Source organism: Orycteropus afer, unplaced genomic scaffold (genome assembly GCF_000298275.1).
Source record: "Orycteropus afer afer isolate SDZICR_OR568_19922 unplaced genomic scaffold, OryAfe1.0 scaffold00240, whole genome shotgun sequence".
NCBI lineage: Eukaryota > Metazoa > Chordata > Mammalia > Tubulidentata > Orycteropodidae > Orycteropus > Orycteropus afer.
In genome coordinates, this window is record NW_006921827.1 from 3,573,677 (window position 1) to 3,594,460 (window position 20,784).

At 41.6% G+C, this 20,784-nt stretch overlaps 1 protein-coding gene across 1 annotated transcript in view; it reads right to left on the reverse strand.

The window, feature by feature from the left end:
- The window catches only part of TNFAIP8 (TNF alpha induced protein 8), an 84,977-nt gene extending 64,931 nt beyond the window's left edge, over positions 1-20,046 (reverse strand). Inside the window, exon 1 of the mRNA XM_007949161.2 lies at positions 19,974-20,046. Within this exon, the coding sequence (XP_007947352.1) occupies positions 19,974-20,046 (73 nt within the window). The remainder of the gene's footprint in view (positions 1-19,973) is intronic.
- Between the last annotated feature and the right edge of the window lie 738 nt (positions 20,047-20,784).

Here is a 20,784-nt window from a genome sequence, read left to right on the forward strand (position 1 = left end):
TACTTACTTAGGTCCTTCTCATTGCAGTGTAGTCCACTCACCTCCTACCCATGATACCTAGTCTCTCTACTCCTTGCTTCTTAAACTGGGATACATGTGAACACAGGACCACAGACAGCATCTACCTGAATGCCAATCTTACTTGAGGGTGGAGGAGGGCAGCTTTTGGACATGACTGGAAATAGTATGGCTGAAAGCATAGGCTTTCTATTATTAGTCAGCCTTCGTTCAAATCTTTATTTTACCTTTCCTAGCTTTGTCGTTTTAAATACAGTTTTTACCCTTTCTGAACCTTAGTTTTCTTAATTTTTAAGAATAATTAATGCAAAGGTTGTTATATAAGTCTTAAATGAGATAATATTCATAAGATACTCAACAGTGTCTGCCACATGGGAAAGTTTAATACATTTAACTTTCAATAGTATTTCTCTCAGACTGTAAGAACATTTGAGATGCTATCAGGCCATACTGGGTCCTGACCTCAACAACCAAAGAAACATGTTTGTTTTGCCTCTGTCATTAAGGTTATTTTGGCAGGAAAGTCCACAACTTGTCTTCCTGTTTGTCATACTGTGGTGGTTTGAGTGGTGCTGTGATGCTAGAAGCTATGCTACCAGTACTTCAAATATTAGCAGGCTTGTTCATGGTGGACAGGTTTCAGCAGAGCTTCCAGACTAAGACAAACTAGGAAGAAGGACCTGGTGACCTATTTCTGAAAAACAAAATCAGCCTGTGAAAACCTTATAGATAGTAGTGGAACATTGTCTGATATAATGCCAGAAGATGAGCCTCTCAGGCAACAATGGTCTCAAACACAGCAATGACAGTGAGGGTGGCAGAGCACCAGGCAGCATTTCATTCTGTCGTACTTAGGGTTCCTATTAGTTGGAATTGACTCGATGGCACCTAACAGCAACAAATGTAAAAGTTTAAGAAGTCTGAAATAGGCCTGTCCTCTAAATTTAGAAGGCACTATTACTACAAAGGGAGCTCTGGTAGCATAGTGCCTAAGGCACTTGACTGCTAATCAGAAGGCTGAAGGTTCAAACCCACCAGCCACTCCTCGGAAGGAAGATGGGGCAATCTACTTCCGTAATGATACTGCCTCGGAAACCCAAGGAGGGGTCGCTATGAGTCAGGTCTGACTCGATGGCACATAACAACAAAAACATTACTACAAAATGAGGCTATACAACTTCTAACCAGTGCTCTAAACTGTCTCATATCATGTAATCTCATTTTTATTAATTAGATTAACTTTTGTTAAGCCCTCCTATCTGAGACTGTTGAGTTGGATCTGACGTATAGTGACTCCTCTTTGGGTTTCCGAGGCACTATCACTCCAGAAATAGATTGCCCAACCTTCCTTCTGAGGAGTGGCTGGTGGGTTTGAACCACCTGCCTTCTGGTTAGCAGTCAAATGCCTTAGGCACTACATCACCAGAGCTCCCATTTGAGAAGTCCTATGTCTGGCACTGGGGATTAAAAGAAAATTATATACAACTCTTACATCAAAAAGCTCATAATGAAGTGGAGCAAAATGACGACAATAGTAAATAATAATAACACAGTAAAACCTGTGAAAGCCAGAAACTATATAAGGAGAGAACCTGTAAGAGAAAGAAAATTCAAATATTTTCCACTAAAAAGTAATAGAGAAGTGGTAAGACTGTCCTGTCAAAGGTGGAAAACATTCAAGACCTGGAAAAACACTGCAGTCCCTTCGAGTTGCAACTCTCTATATAGGGTAAAAACAAAGTACGAATGAAGGACGTGTGGTGTGTTATACAAGTGTCTGAGAAAAGCATCTATTCCAACTGGGTCTGTGGAGGGCAAGTATGGTGCAGTGAATTACTTGGTACAGCTCTTCTAGCCATGGTCTTTGTGACTCCCACCAGATAAAAGGGTGAAAACTATGCAAATGTGAGGTGCTTGTAGCCTAGCCTACCAAGGGGACTGGATAGCTTGCTAATAATGTAAATAAGGTACATAGTACTCTTGTGGTGGTGGGACCATGGAAATAAAGTGTACAGAATCGTAATGTGAGGACTGGTCAGTTTTGCTATCTTGCTAGGCTTAACATCAGCAATCCCAGAGGCAGAAAATGGGGATCTCACTACCAACCCAAGAAAGAGCAGCTAGGAGTGGAGCACATCCTTGGACCTGAGATCCCTGCCCTGAGATGGCAAAGAGACATTAGCAACAGTGGCAGCATAACTGAGAGACTAGCATGAGACAGAACAGTGGGCTTGCCAGCCCATGGAGTGTGAAAGCTGAGTGTTTTGGGGGCAGGAAGCATGCTGCCAGAATTAAGTGCACCCATCAGCAGAGTTAAAAGAACTTTGTAACACTTGCCTGGGCAGTGCAGAGGCCAGGCTGAGAAGCCAAAGGCCAAAGAGAGGCATGCCTATAGGCATGACAGAGAGGCTGTCCTGATCAAAGAAATGTATCTTGAGTGTTCCTGAACCTGAACTGTAATCTGTTACTTCCCCAATAAAACCCATGATCAAGTATCATTTGTGAGTTCTGTGTAGCCACTGCAATTAATTACTGAACCGAGGAGAGAAGTAATGAGAAGTGAGTACCATGGGAGGGACAGGTAGTATCAGAATTGGTTTTTTTAAAAAAAAAAAAAAAGGTTAGAGGGTGAGGGCATGTTTGCCTTTCACCTCATAGGAATCAGTCTTGGGCTGATCTGCTGATGGTAACTCTCTCTCCCTGTTGTGAATTCAGAGGAGGTCAAAAGATAACCCCCATCACCACGTCCTTTATGCAGCAAGAGAGTAATCCTAACACAAGAAATAGCATTTGTTGAAGAATGAGAAGAAATAAATAGGGAACACTAGGCACCTAACAACAATAGGGGTGGATAGACTAATCTGGTGATATGGTGGAAATCAGCAGTTGTGGTGACCCATATCAGAAATCTCTTGGTACTTTTGGAGAAGTCCTCATTTTCTAAGTGGTTATGAATCAGGTCCCCACCTCCCACTAATAGTGGAGCTAGAAGGAAGTTCCTTATCTGTACTCATAGCAACAAGGACAGGTACACAACCTAGATTTGGCCATCAGATAGTGGGGGGAGGGGGGATGTTGAATGTTGAGTATGTCCAAATATTCAGCAATGGAAGTCCCAGCAGTGGAAGAACTGAAAAATATCAAAGGATTGAAGGCAGTGAAGAGGTCCTAAACAAACTATTCCTGGGTGTGTCCTAGGCTGCATTTTCCTGATATGTTTTCAGAAGTTAGTTCTCCAGTCCTTTTGTGGATTCTGTGAACTACCCAATATACTTCCAATAAATTCTTCTGCTTATGGCAGCAGGAATCAATCTCTTTTTGTTATTATTATTATTTTTAATTTTTTTGCAGTGTTCCCTCCTCTCCCCTCCTACCCCTGGTAAACAACAAAGAAAGTTTCCTTCCATATATAAACCTTCCCTTGACTTTTTATAATAATGAACTAATACAATATTTGTTCATTTGGCCTTCTGTGATTGATTTATTTCATTCAGCATAATGTCCTCCAAGTTCATCCATGTTATGTGGTATTTTGCAGATTCTACATTATTCTTTAGTGTTGTGTAGTATTCCATTGTGTGTATGTACCATAGTTTGGTTATCCATTCTTCTGTTGATGGGCACCTAGGTTGTTCCCATCTTTTTGCTGTTGTAAATAATGCTGTGATGAACATGGGTAGGCATTGTTGTTGTTGTTGTTATGTGCCGTGGAGTCGGCCCCGACTCATAGAGACCCCTCCTTGGGTTTCCGAGGCAGTATCACTACGGAAGTAGGATTGCCCAACCTTCCTTCCGAGGAGTGGCTGGTGGGTTTGAACCGCCAGCCATCTGGTTAGCAGTCAAGTGCTGTAGCCACTATGCTACCAGAGCTCCTATGGGTAGGCATAGGCGGTGGTTAAGTTTGTGTGTCAACTTGGCTGGACCTGGTTGCGTGGCTGGGCAGCTGAATGTAGTTATTCCACATGGTGAGATTGGCAGTTAACACCATGGTGGAATCTATTGGAGCAGCTGAGTAGCTGCTTTGGATATATGGTCTGCTTCCTGTATATAAGAAACAGCTTCGGGAATGGTCTCTAGCTTATGGCACACTTGAACCGTTCACTTAGCCATGTAATTGTACAGCAGCCTGCCATGCTCTACTGACCTTGGGACTTTCAGTGGACTTGAATTAATGGCCTGCCGTGTGGTTTGGTAACATCAGGACTATGCCTTTTTACTTGTCAACCTTGGGGTTGTCAGCCTCAGCAGCCAGTAGCTATCTGAGTGAAGAAAAGCCTCTAGCTTCAATAGACCAGGAGCAGGAGGCAGAGCTGAAGCCCAAGTTTGAGGGGTTTTTACCCAGCCCCTAGAGCCTGGCACTGTGAACTCAGACTTAAAGCCTCTAACTGTAAGGGAATAAACTCCTGTTTTTTCAAGCCATCCCATCTGTGGTACATTCCTGTCAGAGTGGCACTAGGTAACCAGAGCAGCACATATTGGTTCTTGTCTTGGCACTCACTTCTTTATGGTATATACCTAGTAATGGGATTGCTGGATCAAATGGTATTTCTAATTCCAACTTTCTAAGGAATTGCCATGCTGCTTCCCACATCAAACTCTATTTCTTGAAACCAAAAACCTTGATGACAGAAGTGGTTATGACAATAATCAGGGAACATATACTGAGGGCCCAAAGAATGGGAAGAAAGAGGAAAGGAGATTTAAAATGGAGTCTTGTCAGTTATCACAACGCTACTTCCCTCTACCATCTTGGTGCTTGGAAAACTAGGTACAGCAGTTTGAATTAGGGATTCTGGTCCTCTGAACAGCTCACTGAATCACAGTGCACCAAACTCAGAGGAGTAGAATTAGAAAGGAGAAAGGGACAGGTGGGGAAAAAGTAACAAGATCAGAGGATCTATCTTACGGAGTGCCGACAGGCAGCTGAGAAAGGCCATTGGAGACTTCCCTGGGGGAGTGCTGACTGGCAGGTGAGAAGGGGCATCTGAGACCTCGCTGGGTTAAGGAGAAAGACACACCACACCAGCATACCAGTGACCACACCAGCATATCAGCTATCACCCCAAGGATCTATCTTTAGCACCTGATTTTATTGGTAACTTGGGTCGGCTAGGTGGAAACAGGCACATCCAGTGACACTGAAACCTGAGTAGAGAGTCCACTGGTGCTGCAGGAAGGCAGGCCTGGGGAGATGCCCCTACAGCAGGTCACCAATCAGGCGTAGGTCAGCTTAGTGTCACTGAGAGGCCTGTGCTTGACTTTATTGGAGATATTGGGACCACAGATTAGTAGCAGGCACTCTCCTGGCTCCAGTGCCACTGAAACTGAGTGGATCTTTGGCACAGTGGGTTAGCGGACCCACAGGGGAGCTCCTGCAGTGGAACGTGTTCTGGGCTGGTTGGGCCAGTGCTGCGGTGGGTGGGCCCAGGGAGAGGAGCCCCCATGGCGAATCGTGGAGCCAGGCAGTTGTCTTGGGTTGGCTTTTTGGCACCGAAGGGCCTCAGGAGCGGGCATGTGTCTGAGCCTGGTGGAAGGTGGTGACCCCTCAACAACTGGAGTCTTTGCTGAAATTGAGCTGCAGGCCTGGGAATAACAGTACATCATCATCATTAGCAGCCCACTCAAAGCTCTAGAAACCACCTATACCAACAGGGAACTTCCCTTCTCCCAATCTTCTGCTCCCACCTTCTCTACCAATAACTTCACTCATCCAATAGAAGAAACCACATTCAGCCACCATAATGCCTCCTGGTTTGAACTCTAAACTTTACAACAAACAGAAACCCATATCCACATTCCACACAATGATTCCACCATCACAAAGAAAACTGCAGAGTAACCCAGCATACCTGAATTAATAACTAAAAAAATAAAATACACCAGCTTCACCTTTTCAAAATATTAAACCATAAAATGAAGACAAAACAAATCAATACATAACCAACAGTTCAAGACAACCTCAAAATGTCTAGGAAACAAGTCTGTTGTTGTTATGTGCCGTCGAGTCACCCCTGACTCACAGCGACCCCTCCTTGGGTTTCCAAGGCAGTATCACTACGGAAGTAGGTTGTTCAACCTTCCTTCTGTGGAGTGGCTGGTGGGTTTGAACAGCCAGCTTTCTGGTTAGCAGTCAAGTGCCTTAGGGACTACGCTACCAGAGCTCCTAAACAAGAGGCAACCTCAAATCAAACAAAAAAAAAAAACATGACAAGGCATTAGAAGCAAAACCACAAACAAAGGTGTCATTAAACATGGAGGAAGAGGAGGCAATAGAATTATCTGAGAAGGAATTTATAAGATATATTTATAGAGCTTTACAAGAGCCTAAGGAAACCCCAAACAGAAACAAGAACACAGACAGTTCCCTGGAAGAACTCAGGAAAATCATTCAAGAAAAAAAAAATAACAAGATTAATGCACAATCAGAACTCATACAAAAACATCAGGTAGAAATCCAGAAGATGAATACCAAAATTACAGAATTACACAATACAGCAGAAGCACAAAAGAGTAGCTTAGAACTGGCTGAAGAACGCATATCTCAACTAGAAGATAGATCCCTGAAACCAGCCTGTATGAAGAAAAATCAGAACAAAGATTTAAGAGAAATGAAGAGAACATAAGAATTATATGGGATGACATGAGATGAAACAATATAAGACTCCCTGGAATTCCAGAACAAGAAGAGGTAAAAAACCCATCGAGAAAATTGTGGAAGACCTGCTAACAGAAAACTTCCCCCATATCATGAAAGAAGAAAAGACATATATGTCTAAGAAGATCATAGAACCCCACACAAGATAGATCCCAAGAGTAAAATACTGAGGCATATTATAATCAAACTCTCCAAAACCAAAAACAAAGAAAAAATTTTGAGAGCTGCCTGGGACAAAAGAAATATTACTTATAATAATCAAATAGGTTGAGCTCCAATTACTCAGCAGAAACAATGCAGGCAAGAAGGCAATGGGACGGCATATACATAACACTGAAGGAAAAGAAATTCCAACCAACTATCCTATATCCAGCCAAATTATCCATCAAATATGAGAGTGAAATCAAGGCATTCTCAGACAAACAGAAATTAAGAGATTTTGTGAAAACCAGACCAACCCTACAAGAAATGCTTAAGGAAGTCCTTCTAATAGAGAACCCACAACAGAGGTCAACAAAATCAGGATACATGGCATCAACAATGAAACCAAATCAGAAATAGAAACTCCAAATAAGAATATAAAACATTGTACACTAAAAACCAAGGAAGTCAATCAGCACACAACAACAGCAACTAACCTACCAGAGGGAATAAAACTTCTAGGTACAAACTTCCAAATGGAGAGGAAAACAGGATAATGTCTTCACAGTATGCACTGTTCTAAAAATGCAGAGACAAGAATATACTCCAAGGAACCACAGAGAAAATTAACAATCCCCCTAAGCAAATCCAAAAGGAAGGAAAACATATGGGTTTAATAAATATAAAACCAACAATAAAGAAGAAAAGGGAGAAAGCATTAGGCACAAACCGAACTCAGCACAGCAAAGTATACAGACCAAGGAAACACCAACAACACAACAAAAAAGCACAACTGAATGACAGCAATCAATTCATATCTATCACTAATTACAATCGATGTGAATGGAGTAAATGCATTATCAAGAGGAAGAGAATGGCAGACTGGATAAGAAAAGAAGAACTGTCGATATGCTGCCTACAAGAGACCCACCTAAGACACAAAGACAAAAACAAATTAAGAGTTAAGTGATGGAAAAAAATATACCAAGCCAATGGAAACCAAAAAAAGAGCAGGAGGGGCAATATTAATTTCTGATAAAATAGATATTAAGGTGAAAAACATGATTCATAAGAGACAAAGAAGGACATTATATGATGCTGAAAGGGCAATTGACAAAGACGACGTTACCATAATAAATATTTATGCACCCAATGAAAGTGCTCCAAAATATGTGAAGCAAATACTAACTGAATTAAAAGGGATAATAGACAACAAAGTAATAGGAGACTTTAACACATCACTTTCAAAGAGGGACAGGCCAACTAGAAAAAAACTCAACAAAGATACAGAAGAACTCAACAATACAATCAACCAACTTGACCTCATAGACATATACAGAGCATTTCATCCAACAAAAACACAATTCACATTCTTCTCCAATGCATATGGAGCCTTCTCCAGAATAGACCATATGTTAGAACACAGAACAAGCCTCAGTAAATTCAAAAGCATTGAAATACTACAAAGCATCTTCTCAGACCACAGTGCTATAAAATTAGAAATTAATCATAGGAAGAGCAAAGAAAAAACATCAAACATATGAAAACTGAACAACTTACTGCTCAAAAACTACTGGGTAATAGAACAGTTTAAAAACTGAAATAAAAAAATTCCTAGAAACAAATGAGAATGAAGATACATCATACCAAAACCTATGGGACACAGTGAAAGCAGTACTCAGAGGGCAGTTTATAGCAATAAATGCATACATCAAAAAAGAGGAAAGAAACAAAATCAACACTCTAACTTATCAACTCCAACAACTAGAAATAGAACAACAAAAGAATCCTACAGTATCTAGCAGCAAGGAAATATCAAAGATCAGAGCAGAAATAAATGAAACAGAAAACAAAGAAACCATAGGGGGAAAAAAATCAACAAAACAAAAAGCTGGTTCTTCAAAAAGATTAATAAAATCGATATACCATTCGCAGATCTAACAAAAGAAAAGAAAGAGAAGATCCAAATCACAAGAATTATAAATGAAAAGGGTATCATCACAACAGAACCAACTGAAATAAAAAAGATACTGACAGAATATTATGGTAAACTGTACTCCAACAGATTTGAGAACCTAGAAGAGATGGACGTTTCTACAATCACAAGACCTACCTAAACTATCCCACTCAGAGATAGAAAACTTGAACAGACCTGTAGCAAAACAAGAAATTGAATGGGTCATAAAAAAAACTTCCCACAAAGAAAAGTCCTGGTCCTGATGGCTTCACTGGAGAATTTTATCAAATATTCAGAGAAGAGTTGATACTTATGCTACTCAAGCTATTCCAGAGCATAGAAAAAGATGGAATACTCCCCAACTCATTTTATGAAGCAAGCATAACACTAATACCAAAACCAGGGAAAGACACCACTAGAAAGGAAAACTACAGACCAATATCCCTCATGAACATAGATGCAAAAATCTTTCACAAAATCCTAGCCAACAGAATTCAACAAAATATCAAAAAATTAACACACCTGGACCAAGTGGGATTCATACCAGGTGTACAAGGGTGGTTCAACATCAGAAAAACACTCAATGTAATCCACCACATAAACAAAACAAAATAAAAGAACCATATGATTATATCAATTGATGCAGAAAAGGCATTTGATAAAATCCAACATCCATTCCTCTTCAGAACTCTCAGCAAAATAGGGATAGACGGGAAACTCCTCAACATAATAAAGGGTATATGTTGTTGTTGTTGTTGTTATGTGCCGTCAAGTGTCCGACTCATAGCAACCCCTCCTTGGGTTTCCAAGGCAGTATCACTACGGAAGTAGACTGCCCCATCTATATGCAAAGCCAATGGGCAACATCATTATTAATGGAGAAAGACTCAAGGCATTCCCCTTACGAACAGGAACCAGACAGGGATGCCCTCTATCACCACTTCTAACATTGTATTGTAAGTCCCGGCCAGGGCAATAAGGCAAGAAAGAGAAATAAAAAGCATACAAATTGGCAAAGAGGAATTAAAACTATCTCCATTTGCAGATAATGAAGGAAGGTTGGGCAATCCTACTTCTGTAATGATACTGCCTCGGAAACCCAAGGAGGGGTCGCTATGAGTCGGGGGTGACTCGACGGCAAATAACAACAACAACAACAACAACATGATCCTATACATAGGAAACCCAAGGGATTCAATTAAAAAAAACTACTGGAACTAACAGAGGTTCAGCAAAGTGTCAGGATACAAGGCCAACATACAAAAATCAGTTGGATTCCTCTATACCAACAAAGAGTCCTGTGATAAAGAAATAAGGGAAACAATACCATCTGCAATAGCTACTAAAAAGATAAAATATCTAGGAATAAACCTCACCAGAGACACAAAAGACCTATACAAAGAAAACTATGAAACACTGTTACAAGAGACAACAAGGGTACTACATAAATGGAGAACCTGCCTCGTTCATGGATAGGTAGATTGAATATTGTGAAAATGTCAACACTACCTAAAGTAATTTACACATTTAATACAATCCTGATCTAGATTCCAACAAAATATTTTAAGGACATAGAAAAACTAATTACTAATTTCATATGGAAAGGAAAGAGACCTCGAATAAGCAGAGCACTTCTCAAGAAGAAAAACAAAGTGGGAGGTCTCACGTTCCCAGATCTTAAGAACTACTGTACAGCCACAGTAGTCAAAACAGCATGGTATCGGTACAATGAGAGACAAATAGACCAATGGAACAGAATCAAAAGTCCAGATATAGACCCATCCAACTATGGACAACTGATCTTTGACAAAAGCCCAAAAACCCATTAAATGGGGAAGAGACAGCCTCTTTAACAAATGGTGCTGGCAAAACTGGATATCCACCTGCAGAAAAATGAAACAAGACCCATACCTCACCCCATACACAAAAACAAACTCAAGCTGGATCAAAGACTTAAATGTAAAACTCAAAACTATAAAATTCATCAAAGATCAAATAGGGGCAAATCTGGGAGCCCTAATTTACAGCATAAATAGACTATCAAGCATAACCCAGAATGTGCAGGAGATAGAAGAGAAGCTAGATGACCGGGACCTTTTAAAAATTAAATTCCTATGCCCATTGAAAGGCTTTGTCAAAAGGGTAAAAAGAGAACCTACAGATTGGGAGAAAATATTTGCCTATGACATATCTGATAAACGACCTATCTCCAAAATGTATAAAAAACTTCAATACCTCAACACCAAAAAGACAAATAACTCAATTCACAAATGGGCAAAAGACTTGAATAGACACTTCATGAAAGAAGATAAACAGGCAGCAACAAACACATGAGAAATTGCTCCCAATCATTAATCATTAGAGAGATGCAAATCAAAACAATGAGAAATCATCTCATCCCAACAATAATAGCACACTTCAAGAGGTCAGAAAACAACAAATACTGGCAAGGTTGCAGAGAGATTGGAACTCTTGTGCACTGCTGGTGGGATTGTAAAATGGTACAACTATATTGGCAAATGGTATGGCATTTTCTTAAAAAGTTGAAAATAGAAGTACCATTTGACCCAGCAATTCCATTACTAGGAACATATCCTAAAGAGGTGAGAGATAGTGCATGAACAGACATATTGTGTGTACACCTATGTTCATCACAGCACAATTCACTATAGCAAAGAGATAGAATCAACCTAAATGCCCAACAATGGATAAGTGGATAACCAAATTATAGTATGTGCACTATGGAATACTACGGTACATTAAAGAACAATTTGGGATATGCAAATCATCTCAAAACATGGATGAACCTGGAGGACATTATGCTGAGTGAAATAAGTCAATCGCAGAAAGACAGGTACTGAAAGAGCCCATTACTGTAAAAAGACAAAGAAGGGTATGCTTGGGAAAGGGAACTCACTTTGTAGGCTACAGGGATAGGGAAGGAAAGGGAGGGATTAATTTCAGGCTAGTTGGGGCCCACATACTGACGTGGTTGGGGGAGGGATATACGGAAATTATCTGTGACCACCATGATAACATTAGGAAATGGGAGGACACCGAATTGTGTACATAAGAGATAGATGACAGATGCTAATACCAACCAATGTGTCCACAGTAATGCATTGCCATTAACACCAAACACGAGGCTACAGATAAACACAAAACCACCTGAAAGGATCAGACGGGGGACAGTGAACAGAAGTATACTCTAGACCAAGGCTGAGGCTAATTTTGCACAGACACCAGTGATACAAAATACCTGTAATCCTTATAGAAACAATAGAAGACAGACAGAGTAATGCCTCACAGACAACCAGACACTGTGGGAGAGAGATCCAATACATCTACCATCTCAGGACCATAGTACTGGGGGTCACCAGACTCAATTGGCACAACAAAATACATAAAAGCCTTGCTCTGCATCCTACATTGGTGAGTAGCGACTGGGGTCTTAAAAGCTTTCAAGTGGTCATCTAAGATGCAGCTAATGGTCAGAAGTGAAGAAGAGTGCAAAAAAACAAGGGCATTTGGAAGCAATCAGCTCTAGGACACAATGGCCCTCAAGACCAGAAGAACTAGATGGTGCCTGGCTACCAATGCCAACCACTCAGGAAAGGATCAAATCTGGAGGTCCTGGATACAGTGGAAGAAAAATGTGGAACAAAATCCAAAAACTCAATAATGACCAGAATTACCGGTCAGATGAAATCTGATGAGACCCCCAATACTATGGCCCTGGAATACATTCTGTGCCTGGAATAAAACATACCGCAACCCCCGGGGCTGGCTCTCAGCCCAATAGTTAACAAGATGTACAGGTAGACCACTCAACCCAGGATGGTGCACCCACATACTCTAGGGTAATACATTCCTTAGAGCAATAACCCATGGGGCACCAGAGGACCAACATTCAAATTGAGGAAATGCAGGACAAACAGGAATGCATAAATATGAGGGTCACAGGGGAGGGTTACAGGGTAGGGAGGGGAGGAGACTGGGTTGGAGATGGTAAATGGGGAGTAAAGTAAATGTACACATAAGATTGAATGTAAAACAAGCTCTTAAAATAAAATAAATAAATAAATAAGAGGAAGGGAAAAGAAGGAAATTCACTCAAGAGATAATGGGGAGGACCAAGTGCCAGGTCTTGATGACCAGGCAGATGCAGAAGATACAGGAAAGTGTAGGTTTATGGATGACTTCCAGGCTTCTGTTTTGGAAATCAAAAAGATAGCAATAGCATGAGGGGGATATTCAGAACGAGGATCAGATCTGTGAAGAGTATGAAATGATGGGCTGATTTTGTTGTTTTGTTGTTATGTGCCATTGAGTGGACTCGACTCATAGCGACCCCTCCTTGGGTTTCTAAGGTGGTATCACTACGGAAGTAGACTGCCCAACCTTCCTTCCGAGGAGTGGCTGGTGGGCTGATTTTAGACCTGATGAATTCAAGGTGCCTGTGTGGCATTCAGGACTTCTGGTGGCACAGTGCCTAAGGCATTTGACTGCTAACCAAAAGGTTGGTGGTTCAAACCCACCAGGTGTTCCACAGAAGGAAGATGAGGCAATCTACTTCTGTAAAAATTTACCATCTTGAAACCCAAAGGAGGATGCCATGAGTCAGAACTGACTCAATGGCAGTGAGTTCGGGTTTTTTGGTTTTGCTGTGTGACATTCAAAGGGTAGGCTCTATCACGCAGCTGACTGTACAGGTAGTTCGTAGAGCAGCCTGGGCTGCAGCTCTAGGAGACCAGAAAAGAACACTTGGGGTGGGAAGAGGGGAACCAGGTGTATGCAGTGCCACAGGAACAAAGGATGAGCTTTAAGACTGGAAGGACAGTCCTCTCCAAGTGTCAAATGCTGCAAAAGACATGAACCAAGATAAGGACAAACGTATAAATGCTGTATTATTGTGATTTTAGTGCCCAAGAAGTCACTGGTGATTTTGGCAAATGTGGTTTCAGTGGAATGGTGGAGAAAAAGCCAGACTACATTGAGACAAGGAATAATGGAAAGTGAGAAAATAGAAGCCATGCCCACCTATTGACATCAAGTTGATTCCTACTCATAGTGACCCTATAGGACAAAGTAGAACTGCCCCACAGGGTTCTGTAAATTTTTACGGAAACAGACTGCCACATCTTTCTCCTGTGGAATGGGTGGTGGGTTCAAACCACCAACCTTTCAGAGAGCAGTTGAGTGCTTTAACCATGGTGCCTAGAAACCATGCAAGAGCAGTTGAAAAGGTTTGTTTTAAAGAAAACAGATAAGGCAATGCCTAAAAGTAGACAAAATGCTGATGATTATCTTTGGAATGAAGATTATTCATTCATTCATTCATCTTACAAATACTAAATGGGCACCTCTTACTGCACAGGTACTGAAGATACAGTGTGAAATAAAACAGACAAGGTTTACCTCAAGAACTTGTAGTCTAGAGGACAAGAGATTTTAAACAAGGTAACATACAATTACAAATGTGATGGATGCCAGAGATGAGCAGGTGCAATGAGAGAGGGCAACAAGTATCCCAATTTAGGTTGGTGGTTCAGGGAAAGCCCCTCCAAGGAGCTGTCCAGGAAAAGGGGGTGAGGTAGACAGAAGGATATTCCTGGCAGAAAGACTAGCAAGTGCTAAGGCCCTGAAGTGAGGCATTTGAGCATGTCTGCATGCAGAACAGAAGGAATGAAGAAAAGACAGGAGGTCAGCTGGTGCAGTGAGGAGCCCAAGGACTAGGGAGGAGCTGGTGGAAGCAATAGCCTTCTCTAAAAGCAGCAGCACCAGACACCAGAAGGTGGGTGTGGGTGTGGGTAAGGGTGACTCTGTCAGTCTCGGAGCAGGAAGCTGAGGAAGTTGGTTATTGTGTACTGTTTTCTTTGTGGATTAACAAGCCTGGTGAGGTATGAGAGAACTGGGAGAAGTGATGACCAGAGACGGCCATTGTAACCAATGGAAGAGAAACCTGAGCCCACTCAATGCTCAACCCTTACCCTTTTCCTGTCTGCCAAGTCCCCAAAAAACAACCCTTCGTTTATGACATAACTAAACCATCAAACATAACCAAAAACGTACATTTAGGGAGTCAACAAACATGAAAAGAGATGCTCATGCATTAGCCATTAGAAAGATGCAAATCAAAACAATGAGATACCGTCTCACCCCAACATTAACAGCAAAGTTCAGTAACGCAGAAAATAACAAATCCTGCTGAGGATGTGGAGAGACTGGAACTTTCAGACACTGCTGGTGGGACTGTAAAATGGTACAACCACTATGGAAATGATATGCAGCTTCCTTAAAAAATTGGAAACAGAAATACTATAAATGAAAACCAAACCAAATTTACTGCCATCAAGTCGATTCTGACTCATAGTGACCCCCACTGGGTTTCCAAAGTGGTAAATCTTTATGGAAGTAGATTGCCTCATCTTCTGTCCTGGTGGGTTTGAACTAACAACCTTCTGGTTAGCTGGCAAATGTCTAAGGCACCATGCCTTCAGAGCTACTTAAAAATACTATATGGTCCAGCAATCCCACTACTAGGTATATACCCAAAGAAGTGAGAGCTGGGCCATGAGCAGATATACGCACACCCAGTTCACTGAAGTATTATTCACAATAGCAAAAAGATGGGAACAACTTAACTGCCCATCAATAGATGTATGGATAAACAAATTATGGTACATACACAAAATGGAATACTATGGAACACTAAAGAATAATCATGAATCTGCTAAACACCTTATAACATGCATGAACCTGGAGGACGTTATGCTGAGTGAAATTAGCCAATCACAAAAGGGCAAATACGTAACAGATTACTATTCTAAAAAGTCAAGAAAAGGTTTACAGACAAAAGGAAACATTCTTTGATGGTTATCAGGGATGGAAGGAGAGGGGAGGGAAAATCACCAACTAGAGAGTAGAAATGTATTAAACTGGGTGAACAGAAAGACAGTATACAATAAGGGGGAAATCAGTACAGTATGACCAAGGCAAAGGAAGACACTGAGAGGTGCACAGGAGTTACAAAGATGGTAAATACTGTTACATACATACTCCTGCAATAACAATAATAACATAACAATCTACTAGTGGATACACAGGCAGACATGCAAGCTGAACAGGTATTAGTACACAAACAGGACTACACCCATGAGCACATGCAGGTCTGGTAGAAGATATGTGCTGCAAGTAAATCCATACATATACTAGAGCAAACAGGGGGAAAGTTATGAAAACTTCTTAGCCATACCAAAATACCTTGAGGGAATGAGTTACTGGGCTTGAGGACTTAGGACCACAGTCTCAGGGGACAGCTAAGTCAAATGGCCATAACATAGTTCACAAAGACAATTTTCTACATCATACTTCGGTGAGCAGCAACTGGGGTCTTAAAAGCTGCAAGAGGCCATCTAAGATGCAACTATTGGTCTTTCCCTGTCTGGAGCAAAGAAGAGGGAAGAAAATCAAAGACCCATGGAAACAACTAATCCAAGGTCTAATGGACCAGGTGAACCACACTCCACTACCCAGAGTCCAGAAGAACTAGATGGTACCTAGCTACCACTACCAACCACTCTGATCAGGATCTCAATAGAAGGTCCTGGAGAGAGTAGGAGAAAAATGTAGAACAAAATTCAGTATCATAAAAAAGAGCAGATTTATTGGTATGATAGAGACTGTTGAAACCCACAGACTGTGGTCCTTAAGATATCCTTTAAATGTCAAACTAAACTCACCCCTAGGAATCAGCCAAAGAGACAGGTCTGTAAAGTGAACAGTAATACTTGCGAGGAACACACTCCTCAGAACAATTAACCATATGAGACCAAAAGCATTTGCCCCCAAACAAAACTCAGAAAGTAGGAAGGGGCAGGAAAGAAGGACAAATAGAAAAGGGGAACCCAGGGAGGAAGCAGGAAGAGCAATGTTACATTGAGTAATTTGCAACTACTGTTATGAAACAAAATGTGTCTAAATTATTGAATAGAAAACTAATTTGCTCTGTAAACTTCTACCCAAACAACAGACTGAAGAAAAAAAAAGTAACCCCTGTTGATAATGGCTTTCTTGCTTTCTGATACCATAGACATGATGGCCAGGGCAAAGGAGCCCTTGTCCTCAGCATTATAAATGTTCTCAGTGATCTTAACTGTCATTTATTTTTGGTATTTCATAATTAAGTGGCTTTACTCAACAGAAAGCAACTAAATGCCAAAAATGTGGTCACTGGTCTATCTCCTCAGGAAGCCTCCATCCCCTGGAAACTGTTAATATCTTCCCTTTAACGGTGTTCCCCTTTTTTTAGTAAATGGGTTTCTTCCTTTATTTCTCTTACTGCCCTAATCATATTATGCCTGGACAATTTAAACACATTCTTCAGCTTTTAATAAGAGTAATAAAAAGGCCTGGGTGATTTTTCTCCATTTAATACTCAAGCAGTATCACTTATTCATTTGTAAGCTGTGGAAATTAAATCAATTCTTTAGGAAGTGGCTATAGACTGAGGAGTGAGGCTCAGTGCTCCTAGCCTGGAGTCAAGTGCATTCTAATCTATGACGGCTTAACAATATCCTCAGTCGTTTGTTCCTACATTCACACACATGCACATATATTTGTCCTCCAAGGGTCTCTGATTTTGACTTGATTTTTTTTTTTTTTTTTTTTTCCAGATTCAACCTCAAAGTATACCAATCCTGCACTGTGGTTTAGAGTAATGATTTAAAAGTATCTCCCATTACAGCAAATCAGGCATAAAGCATCCAAAGACAATTTTCTTGCAATCCAAACATTGTGAACAGCTCATAGTGATCTTACAGTAAGCTTGCCAGAAGAAAAAAAAGTCTAACTATAAGAGGAAGGGGCACAAATTAGTAAGGATAGAGAAGTAAGATAACTGAGTGATTTATACAGCATAGCTCCTCTCATAGGCATCTGAGTGGTGACAGGAAGCTAACACAGGGTTCTAACCAATAATCAGCTTTGCAAGCACTACCTGGGACACACACACACCAGTACACTCACACTCATCCTTTATTTCTGGAAGAAGCTGCGATGATTCTAACTGGTTATTAAAGTATTTCATCAGTCTCTCTCAGGAGTTATTCAATACCCTACCCTAATTGTCATCACTTTTAAATTCTAGCACTTCAGGTTAACTGGAATGAATAATTCTGGGCTTTCTACAAAAAGCACAGAGGTCAGGTCATTTGCTGCAGATCTGCAGAATGTACATGATGGTGAATGGAGGCAAGGCGAGGAACAAGTAAGAGGCGGTCCATGAAGGAAACTCTTCACACTCCAGTTTGCAGGCTGTTTGCAAACTTATAACTGGAGAAGTGGGAAAGGAGGGAAGATTGGGGATGTTGCTAGATGAAATGTGTAATACATACTTCCGGATGCTGTTTTCTGCTTTCTCCCTACTTTTTACCAAAAGAGAGGAAAAACATACACAAGAGAAAACTCCAATTTAAGTGCTACTGGCAATCATACAAAAGTGCACCACCATTGGATTATCTCACTTGTTTCTATTTGCCTTCAACTTCTTTTGACACTATTAGCTGCTGGTATACTCAGAAACAACATACTCAGAAAAGAAAGGCATCCATCAGCCAGGGGCTGATTGCCCAACAAGCAAGGTAAACACAGGCTTACTTGTAAGTAAGCACTTACTAATCTCCAGTGAACGATATGGTGTAAAACATGTGGAACTGTTCACTACAGATTAGTAAGTAAGCACAAGTAAGCCTGTACTTGCTTTGCTTACTGGGTACTCTGCCATGTCAGGGATTGTAAATTTGAAAGGAGGCTTTATTTCTGTGGGAAGGTGTTGTGGGGTTGGGAGAGAGACAGATCCCAGCCATACGTAGAAGTAGAATATTTGATTTGGTGAAAAAAATGTGAAACTGTTCAGTATAGATTAGTAAATAAGCACAAGTAAGCCCATGCTTACCTTGCTTATTAGGTAATCTGACACTACCATCAACACATAGCTCCATCAAGTCAGAGGCCAAGCAAGGAAACATTCATCCTCCAAGCTCCAAAACAATGGTCCTGCCATTCTTCATTCATGTCAGCCCATGTTCCTATTAACCAAGTCTCCTTTTCATTGACTATTTCCCTCACACAGCATAAAAAGGTAAACATTGGCCCAGGAGGCTACACTCTGAAACACAAAGCCTTTACTTTGAGGAGAGTAAGTTAAAGAAGAAAGCAAGTTTCAAGTGCTCTCCTACTTGATGTCTACCAAATGGAGAAATGATGGACTCCTTGCTCCTCTGGCTGCCAGAGCAGCAGTGACTGGCTTCAAATCTACCAGTTTCCCAAGAGGGTACTTGAAAAGAAAAGGAATTTCACAATCTTGAACAGTCTCACCCTCTTACTCTAGTTTTCCCCATCCACCCCCACCCTCACAAAAGGACTTTTGTGTACATAAAATTTCAGGAAACAAAGCATACAAACACTCACACACAAATAAACTCCCCAAACTCACACCAGCATATAATCGTGTTTGGGTTGGAGCTTTTCCAGCCCTGTCACCCGTTCTCTGTTAGGAGTAAATGAAACCCTTTGCTTCGGCAAAGTTAAAAACAGACAACTCTCCTCAGTTTCAATCTGCACAAGGCTCCCCTCACATCTCTCTGGTCCCCCACCCCACCCCCTCTCGCACCGAAAAATGAACTCACTATTGAAAAGCCAGCAGGGGGATACACACACACAAGAAAAACCCCACTCCCCAAAAAAAGTTCCTTCATTTCTCCCCCTTCCTCAGCTCCTCTTGGCTAGAAACACGACGTTTTCAATTTTTGACTCCCTTGCAAGGGACCCTCGACTCTCCGGGCTCCTCGAAGGGATCCCAGCTTTCGGCTGTCCTGATGCAGGCAGGCAGCCCTGTTCTGTCCCAAGTACATTTTGCATTCTTTGAGTCAGTCCTCGAGCTGTTGTTTCCAAATAAATCTAAAAAGCAGCCTTTAGTGAGCTGGTTCTTCCTTTCCTATCCTTCTGAAAGGTTGCCTGGTGAGAAGTGATAGAGATGGGTGTATCTGCCACCGCATACGCATTTCCAACTAGGCTGCGAAGGCTCAGGGAACGAACAAAGTACCTATGGCTCACTCCAACACTCCCATCCATTCCCCAGCTCCTTTCCTCCACATTCCTTCTCAAAACTACTCCGGGTGCCCAAAGAAATCACAATCATACCTTCCTTGGATTCGTCTGCTTCGGAGTGCATGGTGTCAGGGTAAGCCGCTGCAGGAGAGATTACCACTGACATGTACTCAGATGAGCTGCAAGTTCGTTCCGCAGCCAAAACTCGCACCCCGACAGAAAATAAAAGGAAGGAAAACCACTAAAATCAAAACCTGCCCGAGGCGGGAGGGCTGGTTCTGGTGCAGGGATTTTCAGGGGGAAAGTTCTGCTACAGTGACGAATCGCGTCTCCGCTGGGCGGCAGGAGTCCGCCCCCGAAGCCGCGCGCCCCAGTCCGTCACTGGGCGGAGGCGACCTGGCGAGGCTGGCTCGGCCTGGGCGCACGCAGGTGGGGCCCAAGGCCGGGACAACAGCCCAACGCAGAAGAGGCAGGGCCAGGGGTGCTTGCTGACAAATGTATGTGAAATTGGCTGCACCAATGTGAACTAGACATAAAGTAATGGGGTGAAAAACGTATCATCTCCGTGCAAGCTGCAATTTTACATTTATCTATAATAAATCAAAGCCAAACCCACTGCCATTCAGTCGATTCTGACTATAGCGACCCCCATCGGGTTTCCAAGGCGGTAAATCTTTATGAAAGTAGATTGCCCAGTTTTCCTTCTGCGAAGTGGCTGGTGGGTTTGAACCGCCAACCTTCTGGTTAGCAGTCAAATGCTTTAGGCATCGAGCCACCAGAGCTCCTTTTATACACACACACACACACACACACACATAATATATATACAACAAAATAAATGCTTTTTTTTTTTGGTTACATTGTCGACGCCCATTTGACTTCCCTGGTCTTGGATCTCGGGTCT